Raw genomic sequence first — 14,652 nt, forward strand, 5'->3', positions numbered from 1 at the left:
GCTGCAGTGAGCTGTGATTGCACTATTGCACTCCAGCCTGGGCAACAAAGCAAGACCATGTCCCTAAAAATAATAAATAAATAAATAAGTCGACTGTATGCAGTCAGCTTCTAAATACCAAAAAATGCGCAGTAATAGAAAAACAATTGATCAATTACAAATAAATTTCTACAGGCCTTGACCTCAGACAAAGGTTTAAATCTTAGGTTCAAGTTACTTAAATAGTTATGTAACCTTGGACAAGTTATTAATTTATCTAAGCCTGCATCTGTAAAATAATAATGATAGTAATAATAACACTTATAGGGTTCTATGAAAATTAAATGAATTAGTGCATCTATGCGGCTTGATATAGAGTCTGTCTGGCAAGTGATCAAAAAATGACAATTCTTACTTTTACTACCCAAATCTAAGAGTAAACCAGACATCAGAGTGTTATCTTGGTATTTCTACTGCTTGGAGCAGGGATAATATTGGACCAGGGCCTTGTGATCAAGGCATGGTGGTGGTGCTGGGGAAATGTCAGTGGGGGTTGAGCTGTTTTAAACTGGGCTAGACAGCATGGCCTGTGATCTGCTGGGCAGTCAGATACCTCCTTCCCTTTGACTGCTCGCATAGGTCCTTCCTTAGGAAGGACTTAAGCTATTCTTGCCATTAGCTGTCATTTTCAGTAAATTGAGTAATAAGAAGTTAATCCTGGCTGGGCGCAGTGGCTCATGCCTGTAATCCCAGCACTTTGGGAGGCCAAGGCGGGTGGATCACGAGGCCAGGAGATCGAGACCATCCTGGCTAAGACGGTGCAACCCCCGTCTCTACTAAAAATATAAAAAATTAGCCGGGTGTGGTGGTGGGCACCTGTAGTCCCAGCTACTGGAGAGGCTGAGGCAGGAGAATGGCGTGAACCCGGTTGCAGTGAGCCGGGATCATGCCACTGCACTCCAGCCTGGGCTACAGAGCAAGACTCCGTCTCAGAGAAAAAAAAAAAAAACTTAATCCTCTGCATGGACTATTTTTCCAAACCCTTCATGACTACCAGAGATCAAAACTGTTGCAGATCAAGTGATCAGCACCATGTCTGAAAGAAAAGAACACCTTAAAACCTGCTCCTGCTCTTTTGTGGCTCTGGAGCTCTCACACTTGACTTGGGAACTTTCTTTTACTTTCAGGACCATAGAAGCCCATTCCCCAGTAAGCACTTTTCTGGTCTCCAAGAAAGCTTTGGTTTCTCTCATTTACACTTGTTAGGACTCAAAAGTGACAGAGACAGGGTCTCGCTCTTTTGCCCAGGCTTGAGTGCAGTGGTGCTATTGTAGCTCACTGCACCCTTGAACTCCTGGGCTCAAGCGATCCTCCCACCTCAGCCTCCCAAAGTGCTGAGAGTACAGGCATGAGCCACCATGCCTGGTGTGAACATCAATATTTTCAAAAGCTCTCCAGGCACTTCCAATATATAGCCAGTGTTGTGAACTTCTGGTCTAAAAGTTAAGAAAACCTGAGATTGAGGAGATTGAGTCCAGGCTTCTGAGATATTTGACATAACCTAGAATCACCCACACCTGACAAGCAATGAAAATTGTTTCACCCGAAAGGATTGAGATGTATATAAAATATAACTGTTGAATAATGATACTCATCTTTAAAGAAACATGCTTAAACTTATGTCTCCTATGGGTATTGTCTATCAAAATGAGTCATCTTAGAAGACTAGACACTTGTTCCTGGATTGTTTTCAATGTTTAAACTTTATTTAAGAATTATCAGAGCTTGTTTAGGAGTTTCATAGAAACTAAACATTCCAGCCAGACCACTTTATAAGCATACTAATGTTTTACAGCAAATTCTATTACCCATCTGATTAATTAGTCTTGGCTCTGATTGGCTTTTGATTCCCAAAGGGTTGTAATTTGCCACCTAGAATATACCCCTCCTACTCCCAAAACAGTTGTCATAGAAGTTCCCAAAATGTTTTAAGTAGTGGTATTTCTGTACCACTGTGTAATTTGCCAAAGTGTCTGCTTTGAAGAGGGCAGTATATATTTGAATATACAAATTCCGTATTGTAACTTTTTTCTATTGGTCTCTATAATATAGCTCCTAAAAATGGCATTTTTCAGAGGGCTAATTCTGACCTATAAATATCACTCAGCCCAGTTCTTTCCATGACCCCCTTCCCTTCCATTCTCTCCATGTTACTCACTAGCATGCCTCCCCTCATGTCAGCCTTCTTTTCACTGTTCCATTGTTTGCCCAGTGCCTGATTATTACTTCACTAGCTGATAAAGAGTATGTCTGTACTTCTTACGGACCCGGTAGATTTGAGTTCTATTACCTTGTTTAGACTCTGATCTTCTACAGGACCCTATTAGCCATTCTGCCTTTTACCTGAGTAGCAAACTATTTTTATCCCCACACACTGCTGTAAGTGGGCCAAGACTGTATTTGAAAATGTCATCTTTGACTCTCAGACCCAAATATAACCAGTATTTTGACTTGGGATTTACTTCTCTGGTTAAATAGTCTGTGGTGATAATGATGTCGATTTTTTGCACATAAAAGTACAGTTGATATCTTTGTTCAAATAGTTTAATCAACTTTAAACAAATACAAAGACATGTCATAGTAGATGTATTTGTTGCCATATTCACAATAAGACCCAGCTGGGACAGCTTTGTTCGGGTTTGGATACATGGCTGTGGTTTATTCAGTGAAACCTTTCTCTTTCAGTCTCTGCCATCCAGGACCCTGCCCACCCTGCCCTGCCTTTATGACAAAAACGTGTGAATGTGGACGAACCAGGTAAAGTTAAAATTACACCCTAAAGAAGACCTCAGTTTTCACATGCATGATTGACTTGTGAATTTCTGAAATAAAAGAATAGTAGGTAGATACAAATAAATGGTAGGCATGAATAGTACTTTTTTTTTTTTCCAGGAGTGAAAGTTTATTAAAAAGCTTTAGAACAGGAAGGAAAGGACAGAAGGAAAGTACAGCTTGGAAGAGAGCCAAGTGGGCAACTTGAGAGACCAAATGCGCCATGGATAGTACTTTTCTATAACTAGTAGTTCCCTGTGCTGCCCATGACCCTATTTTGTAATCTTATAAGTGATTAAGAAATTATATGCACAATGAGATTGTGAGACTACCCATTATTTCGGGTAAAATACCAAAGTGACAAGGATTTTTTTTTTTTTTTTGAGATGGAGTCTCGGTCTGTCGCCCATGCTGGAGTGCAGTGGCACGATCTCGGCTCACTGCAACCTCTGCTGCCTGGGTTCAAGCAATTCTCCTGCCTCAGCCTCCCAAGTAGCTGGGATTACAGGTGCCTGCCACCGCACCTGGCTAGTTTTTGTATTTTTAGTAGAGATGGGATTTCACCATCTTGGCCAGGCTGGTCTTGAACTATTGACTTCGTGATCCACCCGCCTTGGCCTCCCAAAGTGCTGGGATTACAGGCATGAGCCACCGCGCTCGGTTGGCAAGGATTTTTTTTTTTAACCTCTCTAGTGGGTGACAGAACCAGGAGTTGAACCCAGGCCTAAGGAGGCTGGGACCAGTTTCCTGTGCCTAGCACAGTATCTGGCATCTAAGAGTCTTTTAATGAATATTGTTGAATGAAAGAACAGGTGACTCCAGAGCCCACCCTTGTTCCGTTATAATACAAGGTCTCCTACATTGTTAGTACAAGGATTACTGATAGCTGTGGAGTGTCTCTGAGGCCCAGTAAGATCTTAAAATGATTTCTGAACCACAGGATGAGATGAATCATGCAGATTTTCGGTGAGGTGCGTTTGTTTAGCCTTTACTGAACTTATGTGGATAGCCATGTGGCCTGAGATTACATGTAAGTGTTTTGACTCAGAAAGGTCAGATCCTGGTTCTGTCACTTACTGGTTGTTGATTCTGGGCAAGTTGCTTGGTCTCACTGAACCTCATTTTTCTTATAAAGTAGAAATAATAGTGTCTACTTCAAGGGGTTAATGTTAGCCATGGTGCTAGGCAGAATGGCAGCATAATAGGCTAGTGTTAGCCATTATGTCAAGTACTGCAAGCTGATCATTTATGTACATAACAGTGACTTTTAAAAACAAAATATGGAGTTGAGATGAGAGTTAGGGATCAAATAAAACTCTTCTTGCAGGAGAGTAGACTCCAAGTGCTTAACCATTACCCTAGAAAGAGACCTGAAGACAATTGTCTAAAAGTACTTTCTGCGGCTGGGCGCAGTGGCTCACGCCTGTAATCCCAGCACTTTGGGAGGCCGAGGTGGGTGGATCACTTGAGGTTAAGAGTTCGAGACCAGCTGGGCCAACATGGTGAAACCCCGTCTCTACTAAAAATACAAAAATTGGCTGGGTGTGGTGACACGTGCCTGTAGCCCCAGCTACTGGGGAGGTTGAGGTAGGAGAATCGCTTGAAACCAGGAGGTGGAGGTTGTAGTGAGCCGAGATGGCACCGCTGCACTCCAGCCTGGGCAACAGAGCAAGACTCTGTCTCAAATAAACAACAACAAAAAAGGACTTTCTTATATCCTTCTCTCAGCAAAATCATGATGTTTATTAGAACAAAACTAGAATTAGCTTATTTCCCTACCTTGAAGCAGAGTCACATATAGTATGTTCTAAGTGCTGGGTCTCAGGATAATGCCATTGTGCTGTTAGTCTGAGTGTGTCAGATCTGGGTACATGATAGCTGTCCTTCTTCCGTCTGTAAAGTACTGTGGAAGCTCCAGGCAGAGCTAGGACCAGAACCCAGATCTTCTAACTCCTCACCCCAGCGTTCTTTCTCCTTACCACGCATGCTGCTTCATGGAACTCGGAGATGAAATCACATAAAGCAAATACTCAGGAATAGCCTTCAGTTCCTCACCACTCAGAAAATAGGAGAGAAAGGATGGAAAAGAAAAAGAAACAGGAGGAGAAAGAAGAAAGAGTGGGCCGGGCGTGGTGGCTCAAGCCTGTAATCCCAACACTTTGGGAGCCTGAGGCAGGAGGATCACTTAAGCCTAGGAGTTTAAGATTAGTCTGGGCAATATAGTGAGACCCTGTCTCTATTTAAAAAAAACAGAAACAAAAACAGAAGAAGAAAAAGAGTGGAGAAAGAGAGAGTAATTGAGAAAATAAGAATTGGAGGAGGGAGACTTAGGAAAAAGTGAGGGAAATGAAGTTAGAGAAAGGCTTAGTGGGTTTTGAGGGGAGAGTTAGGGCCGCAGTGTTAGTTTAGTTGTCCAACAGGAACTTTTACACTGATGCTGTCTTTACATCTATTGTCTTTACAGGCACACAGTTCGCTGTGGTCAGGCTGTCTCAGTCCACTGTTCTAACCCATGTGAGAATATTTTGAACTGTGGTCAGCACCAGTGTGCTGAGCTGTGCCATGGGGGTCAGTGCCAGCCTTGCCAGATCATTTTGAACCAGGGTAAGTGGTGGGCACACCAGCTAGCAATGCTTGTGTTCTTTTCTGGAACCTTATTAATGATTGTCTTGATAAACTTTGATTGGTGTCAGACTTTTAGTCACAAAGACCTTGAGTAGAGAGAACTGGAGATACAATGCTTAGATGGTTTTTATTATTTTACCCGCATACCAGTATAGGTCATTGTCCTATATAATTTTTTTTTTCTTTTTGAGATAAGTCTCACTCTGTCGCCCAGGCTGGAGTGCAGTGGCGTGATCCTAGCTCACTGCAACCTCCACCTCCCAAGTTCAAGCAATTCTCCTGTCTCAGCCTCCCGAGTAGCTGGGATTACAGGTGCCTGCTATCACGCCTTGCTAATTTTTAGTAGAGATGGGGTTTCACAATGTTGGCCAGGCTGGTCTTGAACTCCTGACCTCAAGTGATAATGCCTGCCTGGGCCTCCCAAAGTGCTGGGATTACAGGCGTGAGCCACAGTGCCTGGCCTATCTAATTTAAATAGTAGATTTTAAAATGCTGTTTAAAAGTAACTGCTTGGAAAGGACCAGATTATTATGGACTTAGAAAGACCAAAATAATCTTTTTAAAAATGAACTGGCCGGGCATAGTGGCTCACGCCTGTAATCCCAGCACTTTGAGAGAGTGAGGCGGGTGGATCACTCGAGATCAGCAGATTGAGACCAGCTTGGCCAGCATGGTGAAACCCTGTCTCTACTAAAAATACAAAAATTAACTGGGCGTGGTGGTGGGCGCCTGTAATCCCAGCTATTCGGGAGGCTGAATCAAGAGAATCACTTGAACCCAGGAGGCGGAGGTTGCAGTGAGCAGAGACCGTGCCACTGCACTCTAGCCTGGATGACAGAATGAGGCTCAGTCTAAAATAATAATAATAATAATAATAAAATGAACATATGTGAAATCTAAGAACATATAAAACTAATTTTTCATAATAAAAATTAGAAAATGGTTGCCTAATGGTGGAAATTGGGGGAAGGGACACAAATTTTCTGGGTTCATAGAAATGTTTGATATCTTGTTTTGGGTGGTGGTTACATAGATGTATACAATTACCAAAAGATATCCGAAACCAATCAAAACTGAATATGTAAAATATTTGTGTTTATTATATGCTAGCTGTACGTCAGTGGGAAAAAAAGTAGAAAGTATCTACATGAATAGAAAAAATTTTTTTAGTTGTGAATATAAGCTTATGTTTTTGATGTTTTCAGTTTTTCTCTTCCTCTCCATTACTGCAATCTAGAAATGGAACAGAAGAATCTAATTTTATAGTTGGGGCGTGTTGGCGGGCGCCGGTAATCCCAGGTACTTGGAGGCTGAGGCAGGAGAATCGCTTGAACCTGGGAGGCGGAGGTTGCAGTGAGCTAAGATCGTGCCATTGCACTCCAGCCTGGGCAACAAGAGCGGAACTCTGTCTCAAAAAAAAAAAAAAAAAAAAGGAATCTAGTTTTATTTTCTCTTAGTGCAATGCAGTTATCCCCTTTTTGCTCTCCAGAGTGAATATTGTCAGTTACCCAGTCGCTGATTAAACAGCCTGAAAGCTCACTGTATTTTTAGGTAGGCTGTTTGGTCATGATACAACTCTAATCGTCCCAGTTTTTTCTTTTATTGAGCCAAAATTTGCTTACCTGAAATACACTCTCTCCTTCGTCTGCCTTTCTCTACATTTCATGTTCCTTCTGGGTTGTTCAAAATCAGCTGTCATATATTCTTTCCCCAGCGTTTCCTTTCAGGCCTAACAGCTATGATTGCTTCATTTCTTCCCTGTGAAACGTGCTCAGAGACCACACATCCTCTTAAAAGTGGCTAGATTGGCCTGGGCACGGTAGCTCATGCACTCTGGGAGGCCAGGGCGGGTGGATCACTTGAGCCTAGGAGTTTGAGACCAGCCTGGGCAACATGGCGAAAACCAGTCTCTAACGAAAAAAAAAAAAAAATTAGCCAGACATGGTGGCATGCATCTGTAGTCCTAGCTACTTGGGAGGCTGAGGTGGAAGGATGGCTTGAGCCCAGGAGGCGGAGGTTGCAGTGAGCCGAGATCATGCTACCGCACTCCAGCCTAGGTGACAGTACCCACCTCTGTCTCAAAAAAAAAAAAAGTGGCCAGATTGTTCACAACAATGCCAGTCTTTTTGTGGGATCCACGAAAACCAGTATTGTTCAAAACTGGGTATTCTTTGAGTACATTCTTGAGACTTTTCACTGAGACAGAGGACTGATTAAATGTGTCCTGATTATTTTCCAGACTAAAATTTCTGGTCTGTTCTCTGTGGAATAGAACTTCAAGGCTTCCATCACCTATTGTGAATCCTGACCCTGCCTGTGGGTGCTCCCTCCAGTTTTATCCCAGACTGAAAATGGGATAATATGTTCCAGCCCCTGTTTTTAATAGTCTCTTCAAGAGAATGAAGAGTTGCCTGTGCCCAGTTTGATTATCCATTATGTCATATGGATCTGTAATTAACAGGAAGTGCAGAAAAGCTCTCTATCCTGGTACTTACCAAGCCTTTTTTTTTTTTTTGGATCTCGTTCTGTCATCTAGGCCAGAGTGCAGGTTCTCCTGCCTCAGCCTCCCAAGTAGCTGGGACTACAGATGCACACCACCATGCGTGGCTTCAGCTGTTTTTAGCTCTTGATTCATATTGGGCTTTTACTCAGCTAAATCACCCAAGTCTTTTTTGTACAAATTTGTATGGATCCCAGTCTCTTCCTCCTTGTTTCTGTTTAGTTGATTTTTCAAACCCAGTTTTGAAGACTTTTTGTTTTTCCACATTAGTTATCTAGCAGAATATTTTGGCCATGTAAATAGTTTATCTTCTTGAATTATAATCTTCTAGGATCCCTTTCAGCCTTATCTAGAGATTAATAAGCATTCTTTTTGGGTCTTTATTCATATGTTGATAAAATACTAAATGGGTTAAGGCTGGCAACAGGGTCCTTTGGTTCCTTAATACTATTTAACCAGCTGTGACTCTACCTAATTCTTCTGTCACCTGCTCATATTTCTGTCTCTTGTGCCAAGGAGAGCTTTTTAGTATTTACTCAGATTTTTTCATCAGGAAGTCAATTTTTTTATTGTTACCCGTTCTGACCCTTGATTCTTTTGCTCACAGCTTTCTATTCATTACCTCTGTAAAAAGCCTTTGTTCTGTTTGAGCAGAAACTTAGCAAAGAAAAGCCTACTAGCAAAAGCTTCCAGTTGCCAGGGTTTCTTTACCAGTTCATTGATTCTACAAATATTTATTGTGTTTTCTGAATCTTTATTAATTTATCAAATCAGTCTCTATTAAATGAACAAATGAGTTTTAGAATGGGGGAAAAAATTGCATATAGGCCAGGTGTCGTGGCTCACACCTGTAATCCCAGCACTTTGGGAGGCCAGGATGGGCTGATCACTTGAGCCCAGGAGTTTGAGACCAGCTTGGGCAACATGGCAAAACCCCATCTCTACAAAAAATACAAAAGCTAGCCAGGTGTAGTGGCACGCACCTGTACTCCCAGCTACTTGAGGGGCTGAAGTGAGAACGTTGCTTGAGCCCGGGAGTTTGAGGCTGCAGTGAGCTGTGTTCACATGACTGCACTCCAGCCTGAGTGACAAAGTGAGGCCCTGTCTCCAAAAAAAAAAAAAAAAAAAAAGAAAGAAAGAAAAGAAATTGCACATGCACTTACTGGAAGATGAAATGTGTATTTTAAAAATAAAGAGTCCTTGAATCTTAAATTCAGCTAATTTAAAAAAAAAAAAATCAAGGCAGGCACAGTGGCTCACACCTGTAATCCCAGCACTTTGGGAGGTCGAGGCTGCAGTAATCTGTGTTCACACCACTGTACTCCAGCTGGGCAACAAAGTGAGATCCTGTCTTTAAAAAAAAAAAAAAAATCTAGAGTCTTGATTATGGCCGGGCGTGGTGGCTCACGCCTGTAGTCCCAGCCCTTTGGGAGGCTGAGGCAAGTGGATCACCTGAGCTCAGGAGTTCAAGACCAGCCTGGCCAACGTGGTGAAACTCCATCTCTCCTAAAAATACAGAAATTAGCTGGGCGTGGTGGCGGGCCCCTGTAATCCCAGCTACTTGGGAGGCTGAGGCAGGAGAATTGCGTGAACCGGGGAGGTGGAGGTTGCAGTGAGCCAAGATCTTGCCATTGCACTCCAGCCTGGGCAAGAGTGAGACTCCGTCTCAAAAAAAAAAAAAAAAAAAAGTCTTCATTATAGTGAAACCTTTTGGTTCTGTTTAATGTACGATTTTATTTTATGAGTATTATTTTTAATACCTTATTAGAAGGTTTCTATTTTATTTTTATTGTATATGTGATTTTAAAAATGTGATGTTTTTATAATACTGCATTTATTCTGATCATTAGATCTTATACTCTCATGCCAATTTTTAAATTTCTTTTTAGCAACGGGGACCTTTTTACAAGTGTTTTATGTAAAACCTGACATAAAGTATGAAACCTATGCTGCTTGGGTTGAAGTGAGAATGGGAAATCCAGATGTCAACTCCTCCACCACCAGTACCAGCTTAGCTTGTCTATCCCCTGTAACATCACCAGAGGACCCGCAGGAGCCTCACAGTGAATGGTGTTCAACCATGGCCTTATGGACCAGATAGTGTTCTCTTAATTTAGAGGTTGCTTCACTCTGATGCTGTTCTTGGAATGTGCTGCAGAGGCACTATGAGATATTAATAGTTTAACAAGGCTTTTTTACTTTCTTCCTATGGTAAAGCTCTTAGGCGGGTCTTAGAGCTGCTGTATGAACTATACTCATTTCTGCATAGGTCTGATCAGTACTCTATTTGGCCTCCCAGATTACAGGCATGAGCCACTGTGCCGGGCCCGCATTTTGTATTTTCTTATAGATTATTTGTGACATTTTGAGAACCCATACATGTTACTAACGTTTTGTTTTTGAAATTTTCTCTTCAAGTATGCTATTGCGGCAGCACCTCCCGAGATGTGTTATGTGGAACCGATGTAGGAAAGTCTGATGGATTTGGGGATTTCAGCTGTTTAAAGATATGTGGCAAGTAAGGTTTTACGTTTTCTTCAGTTGAACTAAAGCTGCACTTTATGCAATAATTATGTAATAGTGTGTTATTCTTAACAGGGACTTGAAATGCGGTAACCATACATGTTCGCAAGTGTGCCACCCTCAGCCCTGCCAGCCATGCCCACGGCTCCCCCAGCTGGTGCGCTGTTGCCCCTGTGGCCAAACTCCTCTCAGCCAATTGCTAGAACTTGGAAGTAGTAGTCGGAAAACATGCATGGACCCTGTGCCTTCATGTGGAAAAGTGTGCGGCAAGCCTCTGCCTTGTGGTTCCTTAGGTAACTAGTAAGCGTAAAGTTGGCTTTAAAAATATTATTGTAAATGGTTGGCAGCAATGAGTGTTTAAGCAACGTAGAAGTAAGTGCCAGTTACAATATCAGAGGTTTCTAAATATTATGATCATATTTATGTAGGCACGTTTTCTTTCCTCCTCAAAATATACTTGTGAAAACCCATACATTTGCCCAAATGATCTCTCTGATTCAGGTATTTTATTGTTAACTCTGGACAACTGTGGTGAGTTACTGTTCCATAGGGGTTATGATTTCTCTTAGGAGCCTGTACTATAATGAATACTATATGTATTTATACCAATCCAGGGTTCAGCAAGTGTTGAAAACCCTTTTCACATAATAGGAACATGCTAAAATAATTGTGGGTGAGACAGAGTCTGGTTTGGAGACAGAGTCTCGCTCTGTCGCCCCAGCTCGAGTGCAGTGGTAGGATCTCAGCTCACTGCAGCCTCTGACTCCTGGGCTCAAATGATTCTTGTGTCTCAGCCTCCCAAGTAGCTGGGACTACAGGCGCACACCACCACACCCGGCTAATTTTTGTATTTTTAATAGAGACAGGGTTTCACCATGTTGACCAGGCTGGTCTCGAACTCCTGGCACCAAGTGATCCACCCGCCTTGGGTTCCCAAAGTGCTGGGATTACAGGTGTAAGCCACTGTACCTGGCCAAAGAACTAAAATTGTAAGTACAATAAAACCTCAGCCATTTAGATCATTCAAGGAATGTCAGTCTCTGTAGCTAAGTTTCCCATCTAGCTGAGGATACGAGGATAGCTCCTATTGAACATCATTTTGGATGAATATTTTTCTTTTCTTTTCTTTTTTTTTTTTTTTGAGACAGAGTCTCGCTCTGTTGCCCAGGCTAGAGTGCAGTGGCGTGATTTTGGCTCACTGCAACCTCCACCTCCTGGGTTCAAGCAATTCTCCTGCCTTGGACTCCTGAGTAGCTGGGATTACAGGCACCTGCCATCACGCCCAGCTAACTTTTTTTTGTATTTTTGTAGAGACGGGGTTTCACCATGTTGGCCAAGCTGGTCTTGAACTCCTGACCTTGGGTGATTTGCCCGCCTTGGCCTCCCAAAGTGCTGGGATTATAGGTGTGAGCCACCATGCCCGGCTGGATGAATATTTTTCTAAAATTTACGTTTCATGTTTAAACAGAGTTTACTGAAGGTGTTGTAATTTTATCTCATTGACCCAGAGTCATCATTTTTATGAACTCCAGTTACTGTATTACACTGAATGCAGTGGTGCCCTTGGCCTGCTGAGGTTTCTCAGACTGATGCCCCATACCAATGAGCAGTTTGAATTGTTGTATCTGCTTGTTGAAGCTTTTTGTTGTTTATATTCTTGTCAGTGCTTTTAGTATGCTTGCCTGTCTACTTTTAGTAATTCCCTCTCTCTTCTGATTTGTGGCTTCTGATTACTTGAATATAGAAACCAGAAAAAGCTCATTGGAATTAGATACAAAGTAATACTCTACTGAGCCTATCTGACTCAGTCTTTTGGGAATGTATGTCTGCAGTTTTGCAATGACTTGGCAACTTCTCTCCTGAGTGGGTGTTGAAAGGCCTTGCATTTAGAAAAAAATGGAAAGTAGGCAACTGAGATTGAATAGGAAAATTATTTCTAAAACTAACCATGTATCTTCTGAGGTAAAGCTAGAATCTTTAGGTTTGGTTTCCATTTCATCAAAAGGAGAGAGTTCACATTTCTTTCAAGTGCCAGCGTGAATCAGTGGGAATACCCTACTTAATCCTTTTTCTCAATCTGACCTTAAAATTGTGTATAGAGGAGAAGTGCTGTCTTATTGTATTTTAATACACATTCCAGCTGCATTAGGAAAGCCAGTCATCTGTTGGTTCTCTGCTTGCCATGAAAATGTGTCTATGATATGGAGATCAAATGACTAGTAAATCAAATCCCCTTTCGGAAAGCACATGAGTCAGTTTTATAAGAATTTCACATATAATGACCAGAAATCCTACCCTGGCACTCACGTATCCTGTTGGTGATGAGAGAAGAAGGAAATGTGAAATGGGTAATGCAAAGGGACTTGAGCAAGAGAAGGGTAGTAACTGGCAGTAACAGACCTTGGGATGGGACAAGACCAGGTTAAGGGATAAGAGGGTACCTGCTATACCTCAGCAGGTATCATGGAAAACCTTTAAGGAAATAGGCTGAGTTGACTGAGAAGCTCAGAGACAAGCATGTGGCTAGCAATAACAATGACTGTCAGGTTTGTTCAGACCTAGCTTATCTATAGAAAGCTCGCTTAGGTCTTTTGTATCTCACTCAGTAGGAAATTTCCATCCCAGAGACACAGCTTCAGTATAAGAGACTGGATAGAGTTCTACTTTAAAGATGGTAGAATGAGGAGCTCCCATAGATCTGCTTCCCAGTAAAGCAAACAAAGCTAGGGAAAACTATAAAAAAGCAACCATCAAGGCTGGGCATGGTGGCTCATACCTATAATCTCAGCACTTTGGGAGGCCAAGGTGGGAGAACTGCTTGAGTCCAGGACTTTGAGACCAGCCTGGGCAACATGGTGAGACCCTGTATGTACCAAAAAACATTTTTTATTTACCTGGGTATGGCGGCACGTACCTGTGGTCCCAGCTACTTGGGAGGCTGAGGCAAAAGGATCATTTGACCCTGGGATGTTGAGGCTGCAGTGAGCCATGAATGCAGCACTGCACTCCAGCTAGGCTGACAGAGTGAGACCCTGTCTCAAAAAAAAAAAAAAAAAAAATCAACCATTTAAAGTTTCTGGAGGCTGGGTGCAGTGGTTCACATCTGTAATCCCCCACACTTTGGGATGCTGAGGTGGGCAGATCACTTGAGGTCAGGAGTTCAGGACTAGCCTGGCCAACATGATGAAACCCCGTCTCTACTAAAAATACAAAAATTAGCCAGGCATGGTGGCACATGCCTGTAATCCCAGCTACTCGGGAGGCTGAGGCAGGGGAATCGCTTGAACCTGGAGGGCAGTAGTTGCAGTGAACTCAGATCATGCCACTGCACTCCAGCCTGGGTGACAGAGTGAGACTCCATCTCGAAAAAAAAAAAAAAAGTCTCTAGAAATTGCCCTAAGAGCATACCTCAAATGAAGACATATTTATTCAACAAAATCTACTAAAACTCTGGTAAACAACAGCAAGAGTCTGTGGCATTGAGCCCTAGCTAGTTCCTTCCTCCTCCCCTCAGCTCAGCTTGACAGATCTCTACTCAGGATAAGTGTGGACAAGAAGATGGGGCTTCTTCTCCCCCCAGCTCCCAGTCAGGTTTACCATATCTCACTGGGAAGGCCACATTGTCAACATTTCTCTTCCCCTCCAACTCCAAGTTGAAGAGGCTGAAATTCTGGTGAGTGCAGCTGAGAGGTTAGGGCTCCCTTTCTCCACCAAGCTCCCACTTACAGAATGGAGGCTTCATCCCATTTGCAGCAGAATACTGGAGCCCTAATTGTCCTCACCCCAGCTCACTCGTAGGGTGGAGGTTCCACTGAGAGAAGCAAGCCAAGAAGGCAAGAGGCTACTACTATCCCACCCAGCACCCAGAGAAGTGCCTCAGAGACCTTTCCCAGGGGGAGAGAGAGTTCATAACAAAAGAGAGCTCCGAAGTACTCTCCAAAGGAACTGACTTTATTTGAAACAGTGTGTGGAAGTACAGGCCTAAGGACACTTTAGAAAATGATAACATACCTTAAAGAACAGTAACTAAACTGTAGGCCATCTAGTTCATCAGAGACAATCAGGGAAAGGTAGCTAAGAGGAGCCCTTTTCAGGTCAGAACAAATCTCAAAGACTTACAGCAAAGACTATTCCTGCCCAAATTTAATTGGATCAGACTGCTGAGCAATTGATGCCCTGGAACATTGTCAAAA

The 14,652-nt window shown here is 42.6% G+C and overlaps 1 protein-coding gene across 6 annotated transcripts in view; it reads left to right on the top strand.

Annotated features, from left to right (window-relative positions):
• Positions 1–14,652, top strand: part of NFX1 (nuclear transcription factor, X-box binding 1) — an 83,681-nt gene that overhangs the window by 20,872 nt on the left and 48,157 nt on the right. For all 6 annotated transcript variants that reach the window (XR_008668682.2, XR_010130176.1, XM_055351735.2 and 3 more), the window contains exons 6-9: positions 2,725–2,796; positions 5,276–5,415; positions 10,355–10,454; positions 10,535–10,752. Coding sequence is in view for 4 of the 6 variants with exons in the window: in XM_055351735.2 (XP_055207710.1) it covers positions 2,725–2,796; positions 5,276–5,415; positions 10,355–10,454; positions 10,535–10,752 (530 nt within the window). In the remaining 2 variants the exon portion in view is untranslated. The remainder of the gene's footprint in view (positions 1–2,724; positions 2,797–5,275; positions 5,416–10,354; positions 10,455–10,534; positions 10,753–14,652) is intronic.

This window comes from Gorilla gorilla, chromosome 13 (genome assembly GCF_029281585.2).
Source record: "Gorilla gorilla gorilla isolate KB3781 chromosome 13, NHGRI_mGorGor1-v2.1_pri, whole genome shotgun sequence".
NCBI lineage: Eukaryota > Metazoa > Chordata > Mammalia > Primates > Hominidae > Gorilla > Gorilla gorilla.